Source organism: Salmo salar, chromosome ssa15, assembly GCF_905237065.1.
Source record: "Salmo salar chromosome ssa15, Ssal_v3.1, whole genome shotgun sequence".
In the NCBI taxonomy this organism is placed as follows: domain Eukaryota; kingdom Metazoa; phylum Chordata; class Actinopteri; order Salmoniformes; family Salmonidae; genus Salmo; species Salmo salar.
In genome coordinates this window covers 41,363,367-41,382,762 of record NC_059456.1, presented here as the reverse complement: position 1 = coordinate 41,382,762, position 19,396 = coordinate 41,363,367, and the positions used below count along the sequence as shown (strand labels likewise).

At 44.0% G+C, this 19,396-nt stretch overlaps 2 protein-coding genes across 7 annotated transcripts in view; one reads left to right on the top strand and one right to left on the bottom strand.

Moving 5' to 3' along the window:
- The window catches only part of LOC100306775 (regulator of calcineurin 2), a 115,355-nt gene extending 110,813 nt beyond the window's left edge, over nucleotides 1-4,542 (top strand). For all 6 annotated transcript variants that reach the window (XM_014144317.2, XM_014144315.2, XM_014144314.2 and 3 more), the window contains 1 exon segment: nucleotides 1,878-4,542. In XM_014144317.2, the coding sequence (XP_013999792.1) occupies nucleotides 1,878-2,035 (158 nt within the window). In that variant the 3' untranslated portion in view covers nucleotides 2,036-4,542.
- A 9,152-nt stretch (nucleotides 4,543-13,694) lies between these two features.
- LOC106571446 (mitochondrial peptide methionine sulfoxide reductase) overlaps nucleotides 13,695-19,396 on the bottom strand; it is a 110,065-nt gene continuing 104,363 nt past the window's right edge. Inside the window, exon 6 of the mRNA XM_014144564.2 lies at nucleotides 13,695-14,770. Within this exon, the coding sequence (XP_014000039.1) occupies nucleotides 14,606-14,770 (165 nt within the window). The 3' untranslated portion in view covers nucleotides 13,695-14,605. The remainder of the gene's footprint in view (nucleotides 14,771-19,396) is intronic.

Below are 19,396 nucleotides of genomic sequence, written 5' to 3'. Positions count from 1 at the left end.
GTGGAGATTCTGCAATTCCGTCCACAACCATGTTGTTCCGCCTTGATTGGCCCTTGAGAGTCTGATTCATCCATCATTGCTATCATAGACTCACACAGAACTGATGTCCTCTCTCTAACTTACAGATTGCTGTCATCAAGCTGACCCTGGGAGAACTGCAAACTGTTATTCAGGTCCGGGACCTCTCTGGTCAGGTCGTCCATTCTTTTATCAGTTGAATCCACCAGTATTTGGTTAAAACACTTGAAGCTACAGTTGAAGTCGGAAGTTTACATACACCTTAGCCAAATACATTTAAACTCAGTTTTTCACAATTGCTGACATTTATTCCTAGTAACAGGATCACCACTTTATTTTAAGAATGTGAAATGTCAGAATAATAGTAGCGAGAATGATTTCTTTCAGCTTTTATTTCTTTCATCACATTCCCAGTGGGTCAGAAGTTTACATACACTCAATTCGTTTTTTGTAGCATTGTCTTTAAATTGTTTGACTTGGGTCATTTTGGGTAGCCTTCCACAAGCTACCCACAATAAGTTGGGTGGAGTTTGGCTCATTCCTCCTGACAGAGCTGGTGTCAGGTTTGTAGGCCTCCTTGCTCGCACACACTTTTTCAGTTCTGCCCACAAATTTTCTATAGGATTGAGATCAGGGCTTTGTGATAGTCACTACAATACCTTGACTTTGTTGTCCTTAAGCCATTTTGCCACAACTTTGGAAGTATGCTTGGGGTCATTGTCCATTTGGAAGACCCATTTGCGACCAAGCTTTAACTTTCTGACTGATGTCTTGAGATGTTGCTTCAATATATCCACATCATTTTCCTCCCTCATGATGCCATCTATTTTGTGAAGTGCACCATTCCCTCCTGCAGCAAAGCACCCTCACTACATGATGCTGCCACCCCCGTGCTTCACGGTTGGGATGGTGTTCTTCGGCTTGCAAGCCTCCCCCTTTTTCCTCCAAACATAACGATGGTCATTATGGCCAAACAGTTCTATTTTTGCTTATTAGAAAGTCCTGTGTGAATTGTATTCTGAACCAGCAACTATCAGGAAATAACTCTGATCACATTTTTCACACTTTTACAGTGTTCGTTTCATCAGCTGTTGTACAATATGTATAAACAGGATTTTGACAGAGACTTTAATATTTTCTTCAAGTTTTATTGGGTGCACACACACAGACAAGCACACTTGTATTGATTGATTTGGCCAACATTACTGTACTAGAATCATACCTCTTGGCCCAAGGGATGCTATACCTATACCTCAGCTACATAGACATTCCTAATATGTCACAGAACTTCGAGGTATATCGACTTCTCCATCTTTCCATCTAACATTAATGATTGACATGATATTTGGACATCAACATGAAGCAAAAGTTTTATGGATATTTGTGTTGAATTGATAAACCAGTGACTGCTGCTGTTAGATGGCAAGAGTGCAGCAAGAGGGAGATTTTTAAAATAAATTTAACTAGGCAAGTCAGTTAAGAACAAATTCTTATTTACAATGACGGCCTAGGAACAGTGGGTTAACTGCCTTGTTCAGGGGCAGGATGACAGATTTGTACCTTGTCAGCTCGGGGATTCGATCTAGCAACCTTTCGGTGACTGGCCCAACACTCTAACCACTAGGCTACCTGCCGCCCCATATAATCTCAGTTTTCCCTGGGTTGAGGTCCTTATGACCAGTAGAAAATCCTTGAGTTTGCCTCGTCATACTGAACGTGGGCTCCCTCTTGAGGTCATGTATTCTACTGTAGAAAACTGATCTGAGATCTGTTGCTTTGAATTTTGAAACATCTGCCTTGTACTTACCTTCTGTCTCTGTTTCTCTCGCTCTCTTCTCATTCACTCACTCTGTCTACAGGAGAGAAGTTTGAGCTGCATGCGGGAACAGAGTCCACTCCCAGCGTCGTAGTCCACGTGTGCGATAGCGACACAGAGGAGGAGGAAGAGGAACCAAAGAATTGCCCCAAACCAAAAATCATCCAGACCCGGCGCCCTGACCTTCCTGTGTCCAACTGAGCTCTGTCCCTCTGCCACTTCCTGCCGTAACATCCTCGTCTGGAGGAAGGAGAATTTGACCCCCCCCATCTCTCTCACAGGAACATTCCCCATGTTCAGCCTTCCCGCTTTAAGGCTGTCCGCCTGGGCGAGAGGGGGAGTGATCTCTGTTCCTCGTCGACATACAGCTGTTGATGTGCTACATGTATGATCACAGAGTTTGTTTCCGTCCACTATCATTTTCACTTTTCTAGATGCAGCCACCTCAGTGATTGGTTCCTCTCTTTATGATTCTGTTGATGTAAAGTCACACAGTTAGCAGTGATGGGGCAGCACCTTGCTTTCAGCTCTTAGCGGTTGTGTTGCATGCCAGTTTAAAGAAGCCCATAGGTCGCCTTTATGGACTGTTTGCTGGACGTGTGTTAGCTTTGCTCTCGCACCACTGCGTATGTACCACAAGCACTAATGATGAATAGCGCTTCTCTCATCAGGGCATGTTAGCCACTGAGGTGGTGAGGGACTGGTGCTGCATGAATTGAAGTAACCCTAAGGAATATTATAAATACTCAATACTTAAAGTTGTCAGAGGTTGTTCCTGATGTTGTCAGTGCTGTTTGTCGACCATGGGATTTTTTTTATCTTGCCAATGCATGCACTGGTCTGATACAGTTTGTGTATTTACTTTGCTCCGTTTGCTGTATGTAACTGTCAATGTGGCCTCTCTCTCTTTTCTATCTTCTCTCTCTCCTCCCTGGGTGTTCTGGCTATCGGTGTTCTTCACAGAAAACAATGCTTAAACCTGTTACAAGCCATGCGCCTTCAAGTGAAAGCATTATGTACAATGATATTTCTGTGATTTTTCCTCAATGTGAATTTTTCTGTGTCCATGTCTTGTCCCTGACAGTCTGTTTTAAAGAGAGGGGAAAAAAAGTGAACTAAGAAAAAAAACAGAATGGCCTTGTAGCCACCTTTTCCTTATAGGGAAAAATGGATAGCCAATCAGATGTCATCACGTGAAGACAGTCTATAAAGTGCATGGTTACATTTTTCTAGAGATATTGTGTTGTTTGAGAACAGTGGTTCAGGAATGGGGTTTCCTTGCAGTTTGTGTGCTTCTGCAGAGAGAGAGAAACATTTATTCAAACTTATAAGGAATAAGAAAATGCATCACAACGATCTTGTGAGGATGAAAAAAAATAATAATATGATGTTACACAAAATGTTCCAAGTGCTATTACACAGTCTCTGTGAAAATGGTCGAGGGGAATGACACTCACTCACACAATCATTTTTGTTTCCCTTTGTGTGTTTTGTTGAGTTTTTCCTGTGTCGGTTCAATGAGTGTCTTGGTATGGCTGAATAACTTACGGGACTTAGAACAAGCCCTGTACAAAATGCATTTAAAATTCCCTGTCTGTTTGTGGAGAACTGGCGTTGTGATCAGTTTTCTATTGCCCCTTCCTGTTTTAGACACTACACCAACACTGAGATTCTACATTTTGTTGACACACTGATTCCACCCTGGTGCTTTTCTACACTCTAACCACTCAGACTGTAACCTCACACTGTCTGTTATTTCAATCCCGATCTCTGATGATGATGATAAATCCAATGGTCCGATTTGATGAGCCAGTTCTAAGTGTGCTGATTGATATGATGGTTTACTTCACCAGGCTCCAGTAGGTTGCGTTAAATGCCCTTTTCTTCTACCTGCAATATTTTCCCATCTGCTTATAATTGACGTTTAAAGCAGATCAAATGTTGTTGGTAATAATTAGCCACTATCCTTTTGAAAGTCACAGACATCAAATTAAATTGAATACGGTCCCTATCTATTTCTAAAAACACCAGGTTTGAATAATTTCTTTCTTTCAAACGGTTGGGGTAATAGTAGTCCTTCATCCTTGTTTTGTTTCGTACATGCTGGTTTTAAGACACTCTTCCCTCACTGCATTTATCTGATGGTTACCAACAACACAATAACATGCCCCTGTCCAAATGATGTACTACAGCCACCATTACAACCCAAAATGAGGTGACTTGTATACATGCAATGATTTTGTTTCTAGATTTGTGTTTTTGGCCTAGACCCCTGGTCTGTTGAATCTTCCCTATAAGCTTGTCCTGCAGTCATATCCTTAAACGTAAACACAGTAAGAAGTCTGCATGTTGTCAATATGTACCTGTATGTGATTCAAAATGTCCAGATATTTGTAATTTACAGATTATTTTTTTTTCTCCATTTTTTTAAATCATTATATTATTCTCTGTTTTCTTCTGAGAGTCTGTTGGATTGGGAAGTAGTATCAGTGATGGGGGGAACCAATATCTGTATTGTGTAAAACTTGTGCAACACCTTCAATGTACTTGTCATTCTACATGTACAACCTGCCTGCCTACACTAAGAATACATATCTGTATATATTAATCAATACTATTTTTACTGCATTTTTGTACAAATATTCATGGTAGCCATGTAAAAGTAGTTGACATGATTCTACGGTAGTATTAAAAGAGTTTGGTTTTAATGTATTGTCTTGTTTTTAATGTGTCCTATTGTTGCTTATAGGCCTACTGATTTTATAGGAATATAAGGGGGAAATTCTCAGGTCTACATCCCCCATTTACTAAGAGATTTGACTCCCATATTCTCCTAACCTTCACTCAATCACTTTCCCTTCCTTGTGCATCATCGGTGTGTGAGACTAGTCATGGCCAATTTCAGTGTCAATGTCAATTTAAATTGTTTCTCTCAAGAGCGATCATCATTATACAGTGTTTAATTTTTAACAAAGAGGACATCACTGTGATAAACAACGTTCATCTCTCTCTTGTTCCTTATCGCTTTATCGGCTGTTGGAGAGCGCTTGTTATTCCCCTCAGTCCACTGTTGCTGTGGGTTTTCTAGGGCAATGCTGTCGCAACAGCCATCAATCATTGTTGCCCTCCCCTTCTATCAGTCTTCTACAATATCACACTGATGTTCAGTCAGGCTACAGGCTATGTTTATGTAGGCTTAAACTTTCGAGGGCTAAGTGCTGTGTTGATGGGGTGAACAGGGTCAAAGCAGTTATTTACAACTGTCTGAAAGTACATGAAAAGTGGTGTCTTGACTCCCCCTCCTCTCCTCCGTCTCCTGCTTCCTCAGCTGGTCGGTCTAGTGCCAAGATGAAGGTGTGTTTGGCCCTGACATCCAGACATGAAGCACTCTAACTGGCTCCCATATACAGTGGGTTCCTAAATTATTGACACCCTTGATAAAGAGGAGCAAAAATGACTGTGTAAAATAAATAATTCAAATACTGAGCTACAGGTAACTGCCAAAAATAAAGGAAACCCCAACATAGCTTCAATGCACCTTGGCATAGATTTCGACACTTATAAAATCTATCGGAAGGATGTGACACTATTCTTCCATGACAAATTCCATCATTTAGGTGTTTTGTTGATGGTGGTGGAAAACATTGTCTCAGGTGCCGCTCCAGAATCTCCCGTAAGTGTTCAATTCGGTTGAGATCTGGTGACTTGAGACCGTCATGGCGTATGGTTTTCATGCTTATCAAACCAGTCAGTGACCACTCGTGCACTGTGGAGTGGGGGGGGCATAGTCATCCTATGGAGGCATAGCCATGGTAGCCAAAATAATGGTCTTCCCAACATTTTTATACATGACCCTAAGCATGATGGGATGTTCATTGTTTAACTCAGGAACCACACCTGTGTGGAAGCACCTGCTTTCAATATACTTTGTATCCCTCATTTACTCAAGTGTTTCCATTATTTTAGCAGTTACCTGTATATTGTATGCTCCCAAAAAATTGGGAAATTATATTATTTTATACTAATTCAATTACTCAGGGAAAGAGATTTTGTTTAAACAAGTAATATCATTTTTCTCAAAAAGGTAGTGGTCAAAATGACTGACACCCCTGTTTTCAATACCTCACCTTGCGAGTATAGAGCCCCACAGTGGTGGTGTCATAATACCCATAAAACCTAGCAGTCAGACAGGGAAATGGTTCCAATAGTTTTTCCACCATTCATTTTTCCCATATGGAATTTTAGAAACACTTAAAATAAGGGCTGTGCTTCGTGTAGGCTTATCCTGGCGTGATGTTTTGATAATCATGTAAATCTCTCTCGGACAAGGTTACTTTTATCAATATATTTGTCTCTATTTACTCTCAGATTCTAAAATGCTAATTAGCATCAAAGTAGACATGCAAGACTACAAATCCCTGCAAGCTCTTGCACGTCATCTCTAGCTGACACCTTTGCCAACAGGTAATGTGTCAATTTAAAACTTGCACAAGACAGTTCAAAGATTTGACAGTTTAAAGAAATGTAGCCAATTTATTCATTACTAAATTTAGCTAACATTATATAGTTAATCTACAGATTCTTACCTTTGCCTCGACTTGACAGTCTCGTCCAGATCATGGCATTTGTAGTTCTTTATGATAGCCACATCAGCAGCTAATTAGCATTTTATTTTTGGGGGGTAAATACAGGTGAATATATTGAGAAAAATCACCTTGTCCAAAAAAGATTTACACGGTTATCAAATCGTCATGTCAGGGAAGCCTACACGAAACAGCCTTTATTTTAAGTGTTTCTTAAATCCCCTAAGGGAAAAATGAATGATGGAAAAACTATTGGAACCATTTCCTCGTTTAATCGCTAGGTTTTATGGGTAGTATGACTCATTCTGTGGTACTCCATACTGGCACTGAGTTTTTTTCTAACATGCTTTATGAGTTGGTGAACACATTGGGAGGAATCCTTGCCTGGAAATCGTCGTTGAATTCACATCGGGCAGAAATTAGCGTTTGAATCAGGAACGTTTCCTCTCACGACCTCTACAAGCCAGAATGTTGAATAAAATTATATTTTAACGTACTTTACCAGTTCACATTCCTACCGCCAAAAGAACCAACCACATGGACAAACGGTAAAGTATGTTGAAATATCATTTTATTCAGCATTCTGGCTTACAGAGGTTGTGAGAGGAAACTTTCCTGATTCATTTCTGTTCATGTTCATTTCTGCCCGACGTAGAATTCAATGCAATTCAACGTCGGGTTTCCAGGCAAGGAGGGATCTTAGACCATTCCTCCGTACAGAATCCTTACAGATCCTTGATATCCTTTGTGTGTGTTTATGGACTGCCCTCTCAATTCAAACCAGAGGTTTTCAATGGGTTTCAAGTCCAGAGACTGATAAGCCAATTTCAAAAAGTTGCTTTTGTGGCAAATTAATAATTTCTTTGTGGATTTTGAAGTGTGCTTGGGGTCATTGTCTTGCTGGAAGATCCACTTGCGGCCAACTTTCAGCCTCCTGGCAGAGGCAACCAGGTTTTTGGCTAAAATGTCCTGGTACTCGGTAAAGTTCATGATGCCGTTGACCTTAACAAGGGCCCCCAGGACCAGTGGAAGCAAAATAGCTCCATAACATCAAAGATCAACCACTGTGTTTTACAGTAGGTAGTGGGTTATTTTCTGCTCATGCGTTCTCATTCAGATGACAAACCCACCACTGGTGTGTGTGGCCAAAGAGATCTATTTTCATGTCATCCAACAAATGTAAACGCCTGGAGTCTGCTAAACGGAATTGGCCCTTAAATTGGAACTGGTGCTTTGGTCAGATGACATGAAAATAGAGCTCTTTGGCCACGCACACCAATGGTGGGTTTTGTGTCGAAATGGTGAATGCATAAGCAGAAAAGAACCCTGTAAAATATGGTCCAGTCTTACTGTGTCTGCAAATAAAGTCTTTGACTAGCTCTATTCACAGTGACAGTATAACTTATTGGACATCAGCTCAGTAAGGTGTGGTGTACTGTCCTCTAGAGGAGACATGTAGGACCCACAGGCTTGGACTACAGGGTGAGAAGAATGCCTGCTTATTGTCACAACAGTGATATCAATATTTCCAAACATAAAACATTCACCAGGGTTGGAAAGTAAAATATTTTATTTGTAGGGTTAGGATTAGAGTTTGGGTTAGTGTTACTGCTGGTAGTATAATGTATTACCAGTCTAGGGTTAGAATTAGTGCTATAGTTGTAGGTGCATTGTATTACCAGTCTAAGGGTTAGGGTTAGTGTTACCCTAACCATAATCCTTAAACATACATTGTAGTACAGCCATAGCACTCACCCTCTTCTACACTCACCCTCTTCTATTTCATTGCGTAATAAAAATTCACAGCAGTAGAAAAAAATCAAGTTGCAATATATGCATGGACCACTGGGGGGCAGTAAATACATTCCCATTTTATAGGCTGACAGTTTTAGGGCCAAGTTTAAGCAACTGAGATTAGATTTTATAGGCGTTATTAAAAGGAATGATCGTATCATCATGAAGTGAAATGCCACCATGAAATAGTTAGTCTATGACTGCCTGTTTTCATGTAGATAATTTTGAAACCCCACTATAGTGCTATCATGGCATGGGTCCTCAGATCCTCAAAAGGTTCTACAGCTGGACCATCAAGAGCATCCTGACTGGTTGCATCACTGCCTGGATGGCAACTGCTCGGCCTCCGACCGCAAGGCACTACAGAGGGTAGTGCGAACGGCACAGTACATCACTGGGGCCAATCTTCCTGCCATCCATGACCTCTATACCAGGCGGTGTCAGAGGAAGGCACAAAAAATTGTCAAAGACTCCAGCCACCCTAGTCATAGACTGTTCTCTCTGCTAGGTTCAAGAGACTTCTAAACAGCTTCTACCCCTAAGCCATAAGACTCCTGAACATCTAATCAAATGGCAACCCAGACAATTTGCATTGCCCCCACCCCCTCTTTTACCCCGCTGCCTACTCTCTGTTGTTATCATCTATGCATAGTCACTTTAATAACTCTACCTACATGTACATATTATCTCAACTAACCGGTGGCCCCGCACATTGACCCCCTGTATATAGTCTCGCTATTGTTATTTTACTGCTGCTCTTTAATTACTTGTTACTTTTATTTCTTATTCTTATCTGTATAATCTGTATTTTAACTGCATTGTTGGTTAGGGGCTTGTAAGTAAGCATTTCACTCTAAGGTCTTCACCTGTTGTATTCGGTGCAGGTGACTAATACAATTTCATTTGATTTACGACAGATAGTGGACCACCGTACAATATAATCATTTCAGACCAGCTCTAGCTGTTCCATTGTTCAAGTGTAGAAATATGTTTTGTAAAGATGTTGCATCACCTTTTGGTAAATGTGTGTGTGTGTATCAATGGTTGTTTTGGCGGGCGGCGTTGTGTGACTTTCTGTATGTGCATACATACAGGTACAGTTGAAGTCGGTTTGTAGGCCTCCTTGTTCACACACGCTTTTTCAGTTCTGCCCATACATTTTCTGTAGGCTTGAGGTCAGGGCTTTGTGATGGCCACTCTAATACCTTGACTTTGTTGTCCTTAAGCCATTTTGCCACAACTTTGGAAGTATGCTTGGGGTCATTGTCCATTTGGAAGACCCAATTGCGACCAAGCTTTAACTTCCTGACTGATGTCTTGAGATGTTGCTTCAATATATCCACATAATTTTCCTTCCTCATGACGCCATCTATTTTGTGAAGTGCACCAGTCCCTCCTGCTACAAAGCACCCCCACAACACGATGCTGCCACCCCCGTGCTTCACGGTTGGGATGGTGTTCCTCGGCTTGCAAGCCTCCCCCTTTTTCCTCTAAACATAACGATGGTCATTATGGCCAAACAGTTCTATTTTTGTTTCATCAGACCAGAGGACATTTCTCCAAAAAGTTGGATCTTTGTCCCCATGTGCAGTTGCAAACCGGAGTTTGCCTTTTTTATGGCGGTTTTGGAGCAGTGGCTTCTTCCTTGCTGAGCGGCCTTTTAGGTTATGTCGATATAGGACTCGTTTTACTGTGGATATAGATACTTTTGCACCCGTTTCCTCAAGCATCTTCACAAGGTTCTTTGCTGTTGTTCTGGGATTGATTTGCACTTTTCGCACCAAAGTACGTGCATCTCTAGGAGACAGAACGCGTCTCTTTCCTGAGTGGTATGACGGCTGCGTGGTCCCATGGTGTTTATACTTGCTTACTATTGTTTGTACAGATGAACGTGGTACCTTCAGGTGTTTGGAAATTGCTCCAAAAGGATGAACCAGACTTGTGGAGTTCTCCAATTTCTTTTCTGAGGTCTTGACTGATTTCTTTTGATTTTCCCATGATGTCAAGCAAAGAGGCACTGAGTTTGAAGGTAGGCCTTGAAATACATCCACAGATAAACCTCCAATTGACTCAAACGATGTCAATTAGCCTATCAGAAGCTTCTAAAGCCATGACATCATTTTCTGGAATTTTCCAAGCTGTTTAAAGGCACAGTCAACTTAGTGTATGTAAACTTCTGACCCACTGGAATTGTGATACAGTGTGAAATAATCTGTCTGTAAACAATTGTTGGAAAAATTACTTGTGTCATGCACAAAGTAGATGTACTAACAGACTTGCCAAAATTATAGTTTGTTGACAAGAAATTTGTGGAGTGGTTGAAAAACTAGTTTTAATGACTCCAACCTAAGTGTATGTAAACTTCCGACTTCAACTGTAACTGCCATATAGTTCACATCGGTTTTATGCTCATCAAACAACTCAGTGACCACTTGTGCCCTGTGGATGGGAGCATAGCCATGGTAGCCAAAATAACGGCCTTCCCAGCATTACCTGTACTTGAGAGCATGCTGTGTAGCTCTCTGTTTTCAGTGCAACCATCTGTGTGTATGCCTGTTTGTGTGTGTGTGCTGTTACCATGCTCCAGTGCTCTGCCAGTTTCTGGTCCTGTATCCTGGGCCCCAGAGCCAGGCGAGCCTTGCCCAGGCTGCAGTGGCAGATTTGTGGCAGCTGAGGGAGAGGAGCGTGGTGCAGGAGCCACCTGGTCTGGGTCTGGGGATTAGCCCAGCTGGCTGGGCCTTCAGCTGCTTACTGAAACTGAAAAACGTCACATATCCCTCTGTCTGTTCGTTCATCCATCCATCCATCCATCCATCCAGCAAAACCATCACTGACACTCCTCCTTAAATAGAGTACATCAAAACCCAACCAAAAACCATGCTTATTGTAGAACTGCAACTCACCCTCCCAAACCCCACAACTAACTGGAGGTTCCTCTATCAGCTGTTGTAAACTACTGAAGAACAATTCAGCCCATTTCCTTGGGTTGTTGGCAACAATAGTTTCTCTAATAGCTCTGTTCTAGCAGCAGCCCATTGTACATGGACATGATCCCACAGTGTATTGGCACGCCGCTCGTTAGTGAAGAGAACCAAGGAGGACTACGCCAAAGGAGTCATCTCCTGCAAGGCATGGTAGTGTTGATGAGAGCTCAGCATAAAGGCTCTTGTTTGTGTGTGTCGGTTGTCAGTCAGCTCTTTAATTCAAGAGAATGAATATGCGCTGACACTGTGGGAGAGAAGAGAGAGAGAGGAGTTAGTGTGTGTGGATGGGCTGGCTGGCAGCGTTGGGCAGATAGGTAGACTACAGGACAGATGGAAAGATGAATAGATGTGTGTAGGAACTGGTGAGTGTGTGAAAAAGAGAAAGAGAGAGAGAGAGATGCCAGTTCAATAGAAGACTATTTCATATTCATAAGGTAGCTGTAGAAACTACATCAAGACACAAGGGTGAAAAATCTATGTTAAAGCCCAATGTCTTGTCATCGATTAGAACAGTGCTTCCCAAACTGTGGGGCTCAGTCCGGCTTTAAACTTACTCTTGAAAGTCGCAGTAGTAGAAGGCACAAGGTGCAATTTCTAAATCGGGTAGTGCATCATCAGTTCCTCTCGTCATGTCAGTCATTGTATACCTTAGAGAGCTATTTATAACTTTTGGTCCTGTAAAATATTCTCTCTGCCAACAAGAAGAGTGAGAACAGTTTGTGCCCATAGAAATAGACATGGCGCTCGCGGAGGGGGGAGGGGGAGGGGGAGGGGGGAGGGGGGAGGGGGGTGTTCCCCAATGCTGGAAGGGGGGCCTGAGTGAAAAAGTTTGGGAACCCCTGGACTATAACGTCTTTTAGGGCAGTAGTCTGCAGTAAGAAGCACCAGTTGGACATTTTGTGTGTGGCTTTCCCAACATGAGAGACAATACCGCATCATCCTTCAGCCATTACCCACAGTGCCTTGCTCCAGTCTCTATGTAGGGATGGGAAATGTCAGCGTGTCTGTGATGCTGCCCCTCCTGCTCTACTAATGTACATACAAGCTGCCCTGTTCCTGACATCCTCTAACCCCCCCCCTCTCTGTTATGGTGATGCCAACCTACACAGGGTCTCTCGCACACACACACACACACACACACACACACACACACACACACACACACACACACACACACACACACACACACACACACACACACACACACACACACACACACACACACACACACACACACACACACACACACACACACACACACACACACACACACACACACAACTCTGACAGATGACTCAGGGAGTGATCAGAATAAGGCTTAAGGCAAAGATCACAGAAAGGAGGTCATCTAACACAGGCCAAACACCACACAAAGGAACTGGCCAAACACTCCACAAAGGAACTGGCCAAACACCACACAAAGGAACTGGCCAAACACCCCACAAAGGAACTGGCCAAACACTCCACCAAGGAACTGGTCAAACACCCCACAAAGGAACTGGCCAAACACCACACAAAGGAACTGGCCAAACACCCCACAAAGGAACTGGCCAAACACTCCACAAAGGAACTGGCCAAACACCCCACAAAGGAACTGGCCAAACACTCCACCAAGGAACTGGCCAAACACCCCACAAAGGAACTGGCCAAACACCACACAAAGGAACTGGCCAAACACTCCACAAAGGAACTGGCCAAACACCCCACAAAGGAACTGGCCAAACACTCCACAAAGGAACTGGCCAAACACTCCACAAAGGAACCGGCCAAACACCCCACAAAGGAACTGGCCAAACACTCCACAAAGGAACTGGCCAAACACCCCACAAAGGAACTGGCCAAACGCCACACAAAGGAACTGGCCAAACACTCCACAAAGGAACTGGCCAAACACCCCACAAAGGAACTGGCCAAACGCCCCACACAGGAACTGGCCAAACACCCCACAAAGGAACTGGCCAAACACCCCACAAAGGAACTGGCCAAACACTCCACAAAGGAACTGGCCAAACACCCCACAAAGGAACTGGCCAAACACCCCACAAAGGAACTGGCCAAACACCCCACAAAGGAACTGGCCAAACGCCCCACAAAGGAACTGGCCAAACACCCCACAAAGGAACTGGCCAAACACTCCACAAAGGAACTGGCCAAACACTCCACAAAGGAACTGGCCAAACACCCCACAAAGGAACTGGCCAAACACTCCACAAAGGAACTGGCCAAACACCCCACAAAGGAACTGGCCAAACACCCCACAAAGGAACTGGCCAAACACTCCACAAAGGAACTGGCCAAACACCCCACAAAGGAACTGGCCAAACACTCCACAAAGGAACTGGCCAAACACCCCACAAAGGAACTGGCCAAACACTCCACAAAGGAACTGGCCAAACACCCCACAAAGGAACTGGCCAAACACTCCACAAAGGAACTGGCCAAACACTCCACAAAGGAACTGGCCAAACACTCCACAAAGGAACCAGCCAAACATCAACAGGCATTTTAATCGTTTAATCCACCAACACACCATAGAGTTCAATCTGATGTACATACTGGTACATACTGGGGTACATACTGGGGTACACACTGGTACATACGGGTACATATACTGGCACATATACTGGTACATACTGGGGTACATACTGGCACATATACTGGTACATATACTGGTACATATACTGGTACACATACTTGGGTACATACTTGGGTACATACACTGGTACATATACTGGTACATACTGGGGTACATACTGGTACATATACTGGTACATACAGGGGTACATACTGGTACATACTGGGGTACATACTGGTACATATACTGGGGTACATACTGGGGTACACACTGGTACATACGGGTACATATACTGGCACATATACTGGTACATACTGAGGTACATACTGGTACATATACTGGCACATATACTGGTACATACTGGTACATATACTGGTACATATACTGGTACACATACTTGGGTACATACTTGGGTACATACACTGGTACATACTGGTACATATACTGGTACATACTGGGGTACATACTGGTACATATACTGGTACATACAGGGGTACATACTGGTACATACTGGGGTACATACTGGTACATATACTGGCACATACTGGGGTACATACTGGTACATACTGGGGTACATACTGGGGTATGTACCGGTACTTACTGGGGTCCATACAGGTACATACTGGGGTACATACTGGGGTACATTCATTTAAGTTTGTAGTGATTGATTACCAAAGCATTTGAAATCATTTAAGTCAAGTCTCTATGTTTTTATATAAACCCTGAATATGCTTCATTACTGCATCGGAATTAAGGCAACTGCCATTTAAATTCATAGAAAACAAAACTAGCCAATCGGAGAGGTTGGTGGTCATTCCCTATTGGACAGAGGTGGTTATTTCTTGAGTCCTATTGGACAGGAGACTCCAGTGCCGCTCAGGCCACAGTATCCACGGGGGTTCTTGCTGAGGTACTGCTGGTGGTAGTCCTCAGCATAGTAGAACTCCTGGGCCTCGGCTATCTCTGTGGTGATTTCTCCAAAGCCCCCCTCTATCAGGACCTGTAGAAACAACAACGACGATGTCATTAGGAATGACCTTCATGAATGAATGGTTCAGGAATGATTACAAGGGAAATACTTTCTTTTAAAAAGCCACACAAATGAACAATTTTGAAACATTTCCTGCTGCCTCCTTCCATGTAAGTACTTTCAAAAGATTTTTATGACTCCTTAAAGGAAAGTGTTTTCTTACAAAGAAAATATATATATTTTTTAATACTGTTGGCAGTTCTCGCTCTCTCTCATTTGTAAAGCAGTGGAGCAGAGACGGGCACAGAGATAGGTCATTAGTGTTCCGGATTCCCCTACGGATGAGGCCCTGGCAGATGTCTGCTCACGTGCCCCCAGATGTGCCCAGTGTGTGTATAGGGAGGAGGCAATGGGTTTATGAATGTGTGTGTGCACTGTCACAGGGCCCCACGACCCAGCATACCCAATGCCAATGCCTGCAGCATTTTCATATGGTCCCCACACACACACACACACACACACACACACACACACACACACACACACACACACACACACACACACACACACACACACACACACACACACACACACACACACACACACACACACACACACACACACACACACACACACACACACACACACACACACACACACACACACCATTCAGGCTAACCCCCAGTACAGGGCCGTCCCTGCTTTTCCTCCTCTATGGAAAATCATGCTGGACCTTTTGGGGTTACTGGTGCCTGGTGTTATAATGTTGGGGTTGACTGTACACCAAGGACATAGCTGAGACACATTCAGGATAGGATAGGACCAGGCTGAATATCATCTGAAATCCGCAAGCAAGGTTTGAATTGTAAGTTAGTCTGGTATAATACACAGCATATAGAGAAATCCAGGTTGGAAGCAAATTCATTATTCTGGGTTGTGAGAATATGATGATTTTTAGCTGAGAAATGAGTGGTTATGTTCCAGGGGGAAAAGTGGGGATATTGTTGAGAGTAGCTTTACACTACATGGCGAAAAGTATGTGGATACCTGCTCGTCAAACATCTCATTCCAAAATCATTGGCATTTATATGGAGTTGGTCCCCCTTTGCTGCTATAACAGCCTCCACTCTTCTGGGAAGGATTTCCACTAGATGTTGGAACATTGCTGCATGGACTTGCTTTCATTCAGCCACAAGAGCATTAGTGAGGTCGGGCCCTGATGTTGGGCCTTCCCCAAACTGTTGCCACAAAGTTGGAATCGTCTAGAATGTCATTGTGTGCTGTAGCGTTAAGATTTCCCTTCACTGGAACTAAGGGGCCTAGCCTGAACCATGAAAAACAGCCCCAGACCATTATTCCTCCTCGGGCTTGAAAACGCATTTGATGAAGCTCCCGAAAAACAGTTCTTATGCTGAAGTTGCTTCCAGAGGCAGTTTGGAACTCGGTAGTGAGTGTTGCAACCGAGGACAGACGATTTTTACGCACTACGCGTTACAGCACTCGGCGGTCCCGTTCTGTGTGCTTGTGTGGCCTACCACTTCACGGGCTGAGTGTTTCCACTTCACAATAACATCCCTTAAAGTTGACCGGGGCAGCTCTAACAGGGCAGAAATCTGACAAACTGACTTGGAAAGGTGGCATCCTATGACGGTGCTACGTTGAAAGTCACTGAGCTCTTCAGTCTAACACATTCTACTGCCAATGTTTGGAGAACGCATGGCTGTGTGCTCGATTTTATACACCTGTCAGCAACAGGTGTGGCTGAAATAGCCGAATCCACTAATTTGAAGGGGTGTAATGCAATACATTACACCCCTTATGCAATACCACTTGGGAGATTCAAAAAAATGAAGCAACAATGGATATTTCTTTCCTTTTCTATTTCTCTCTTTATGCTTTCTATCTTTATGTCCTCCATTACTTCACCGTCTCTTCCTCTACCTCGCCAACCTCCCCCCTCTCACTTATGTTCTGTTGCTCAGTGTGTGTGTGTGTGTGTGTGTGTGTGTGTGTGTGTGTGTGTGTGTGTGTGTGTGTGTGTGTGTGTGTGTGTGTGTGTGTGTGTGTGTGTGTGTGTGTGTGTGTGTGTGTGTGTGTGTGTGTGTGTGTGTGTGTGTGGCGAAAGAAAGGCTGTGTAAAGTAACCTGCCAACTACCTAATTTCTCTGACCATCTGCCTGGAGGTAGCCACGCACCTGTTAGGAGCAGCTGCCATTGCAGAGGGGACAGGAGAGAGAGAGAAAGAGGTAACACAGAATCAACTCTTCTCTCTCAAGGGCCTTTTTTTAATTGCATACTCCCCACGTCCTCTCTACTCACCTCCTTCTCCCATTGGATGAGAAAGCCAGAGGTTCCCTTTTGAGGAGGTGATGAGAGAGGAGTATGCAATTGATAAAGAGGCCATACTCTCCTTCCATGCCAGCCTAAGCCCCAGCTCTAGTCCTAACTATACCTTCAGCCCTAAATCTAGTCCTAACTATACCCTCAGCCCTAACTCTAGTCCTAACTATACTTTCAGCCCTAACTCTAGTCCTAACCATACCCTCAGCCCTAGCTCTAGTCCTAACTATACCATCAGCCCTAGCTCTAGTCCTAACTATACTTTCAGCCCTAACTCTAGTCCTAACTATACCCTCAGCCCTAACCTCAGTTCTAATTATACCCTCAGCCCTAACTCTTGTCCTAACTATACCCTCAGCCCTAGTTCTAGTCCTAACTATACCATCAGCCCTAGCTCTAGTCCTAACTATACCATCAGCCCTAGCTCTAGTCCTAACTATACTTTCAGCCCTAACTCTAGTCCTAACTATACCCTCAGCCCTAACTCTAGTCCTAACTATACTTTCAGCCCTAGCTCTAGTCCTAACTATACCCTCAGCCCTAGCTCTAGTCCTTACTATACCCTCAGCCCCATATCAAGTCCTAACTATACCCTCAGCCCTAGCTCTAGTCCTAACTATACTTTCAGCCCTAACTCTAGTCCTAACTATACCCTCAGCCCTAGCTCTAGTCCTAACTATACCCTCAGCCCTAGCTCTAGTCCTAACTATACCCTCAGCCCTAGCTCTAGTCCTAACTATACCCTCAGCCCTAGCTCTAGTCCTAACTATACCCTCAGCCCTAGCTCTAGTCCTAACTATACCCTCAGCCCCATATCTAGTCCTAACTACACCCACCCCTATAACCCCAGCTCCACCCCTATAATCCCAGCTCCACCATTATAACCCCAGCTCCACCCACATGACCCCAGTTCCACCATTATAACCCCAGCTCCACCCACATGACCCCAGTTCCACCATTATAACCCCAGCTCCACCCATATGACCCCAGTTCCACCCTTATACCCCACCCCTATAGCCCAGCTCCACCCCTATAACCCAGCTTCCATATAGGCCATGGAAGGATCTCCACAGACATTTAAGCCTCTCTCTAACTCTTTCAGCCTCATCATCCCCCATTTACCACTCAGTCCTCTCTCCCTAATCACTGCCCCTTTCCATTCTCTCCTCTGTCAGACACATTCTTCCCCTATTCCTTTCTACCTCGCTCTCCCTTTCTCTCTCTCCCTCTGAATATCTCTGCGTGGACACCCAGCAGGTAGCTATCGTCATCCACAGCTCACCAACGGGTGCATGCCAACCCCCCCCGGCACCTGGCCAGATAGAATTGGAGACAGGCATGTTTCCGTGGCGGTACCGAGCCTGGATGGCACGCCATCGTTCTGAGCTCACCCATTATGGCAGCCTCCCCAAGAAGCCTGGTCGCTAGGGAGACCAGAGCTACAGTGGGCAGCGTTAACACTTATTGTCACAGCGAGGTGGGAGGAAGGTCTGTGTGCAAGTGTGAGTGTAGCTAAGATAATGCAGTGGCAGGTGGCATTTCTTTCTCCCACTCAGCTCTGGAAAATGGATCAGAGCAAGAGCTTGAGACAAAAGGCTTTTGTGGAACAAAACAAGGTAAGCAGGCCTGGTGTCCAACAGGCTGAGACATTGGCAGGACATTAAATCCCAATCACCCTTTTTTGTCCATTTCTGGGCAACAAAGGATTTGTGAAGAGTGAAATATCCCATTTAGCGTTAAGAGCCTATAATACGCCAAAGGAAACTCCAGCAGCACACGTCAAAGCACCCTGTGTATTTAAGGACCCCATAAAACATACACAGCCTTGGATGCAGGTAGGAGAAACAAAGGATGTGGGGGTGTAACTTAGATTTCAAGATTAATGTTCTGAATGTATAGAACTACAGCTGCCACTAATTAGAATGTCCATATGTTGTATTCCATTGTTTACAGTTTGTTAGCATCTTCAGGGAAAGACATTTACACAATGGCGGAAATTCAGACCCGAGTTACGCTCGTGTAAATCCTAGACAAAATTGCCACTGGGGATGGGGAGACATCCCCCTCAATATTCAGAACAGGTTGATTCGCCGCCCCAATATAGCCTATGAACACATAATAAGCAATGGCAACAAAAAAACATTTGCAGAAAATTAGCTTTAATGGTCGACTTTAGGCACAAAAAACCTCCTCTTTTTCAATTTTATAACAGAAATGGGGTGTGTTTTTGGTGGTTCATTGACGTCTTTCTGGTCATGCACGCCGCAACCGAATAGCTAGTTCGTTAGCTAAGCTAGCCACTTGTAGCTAGCCAGTA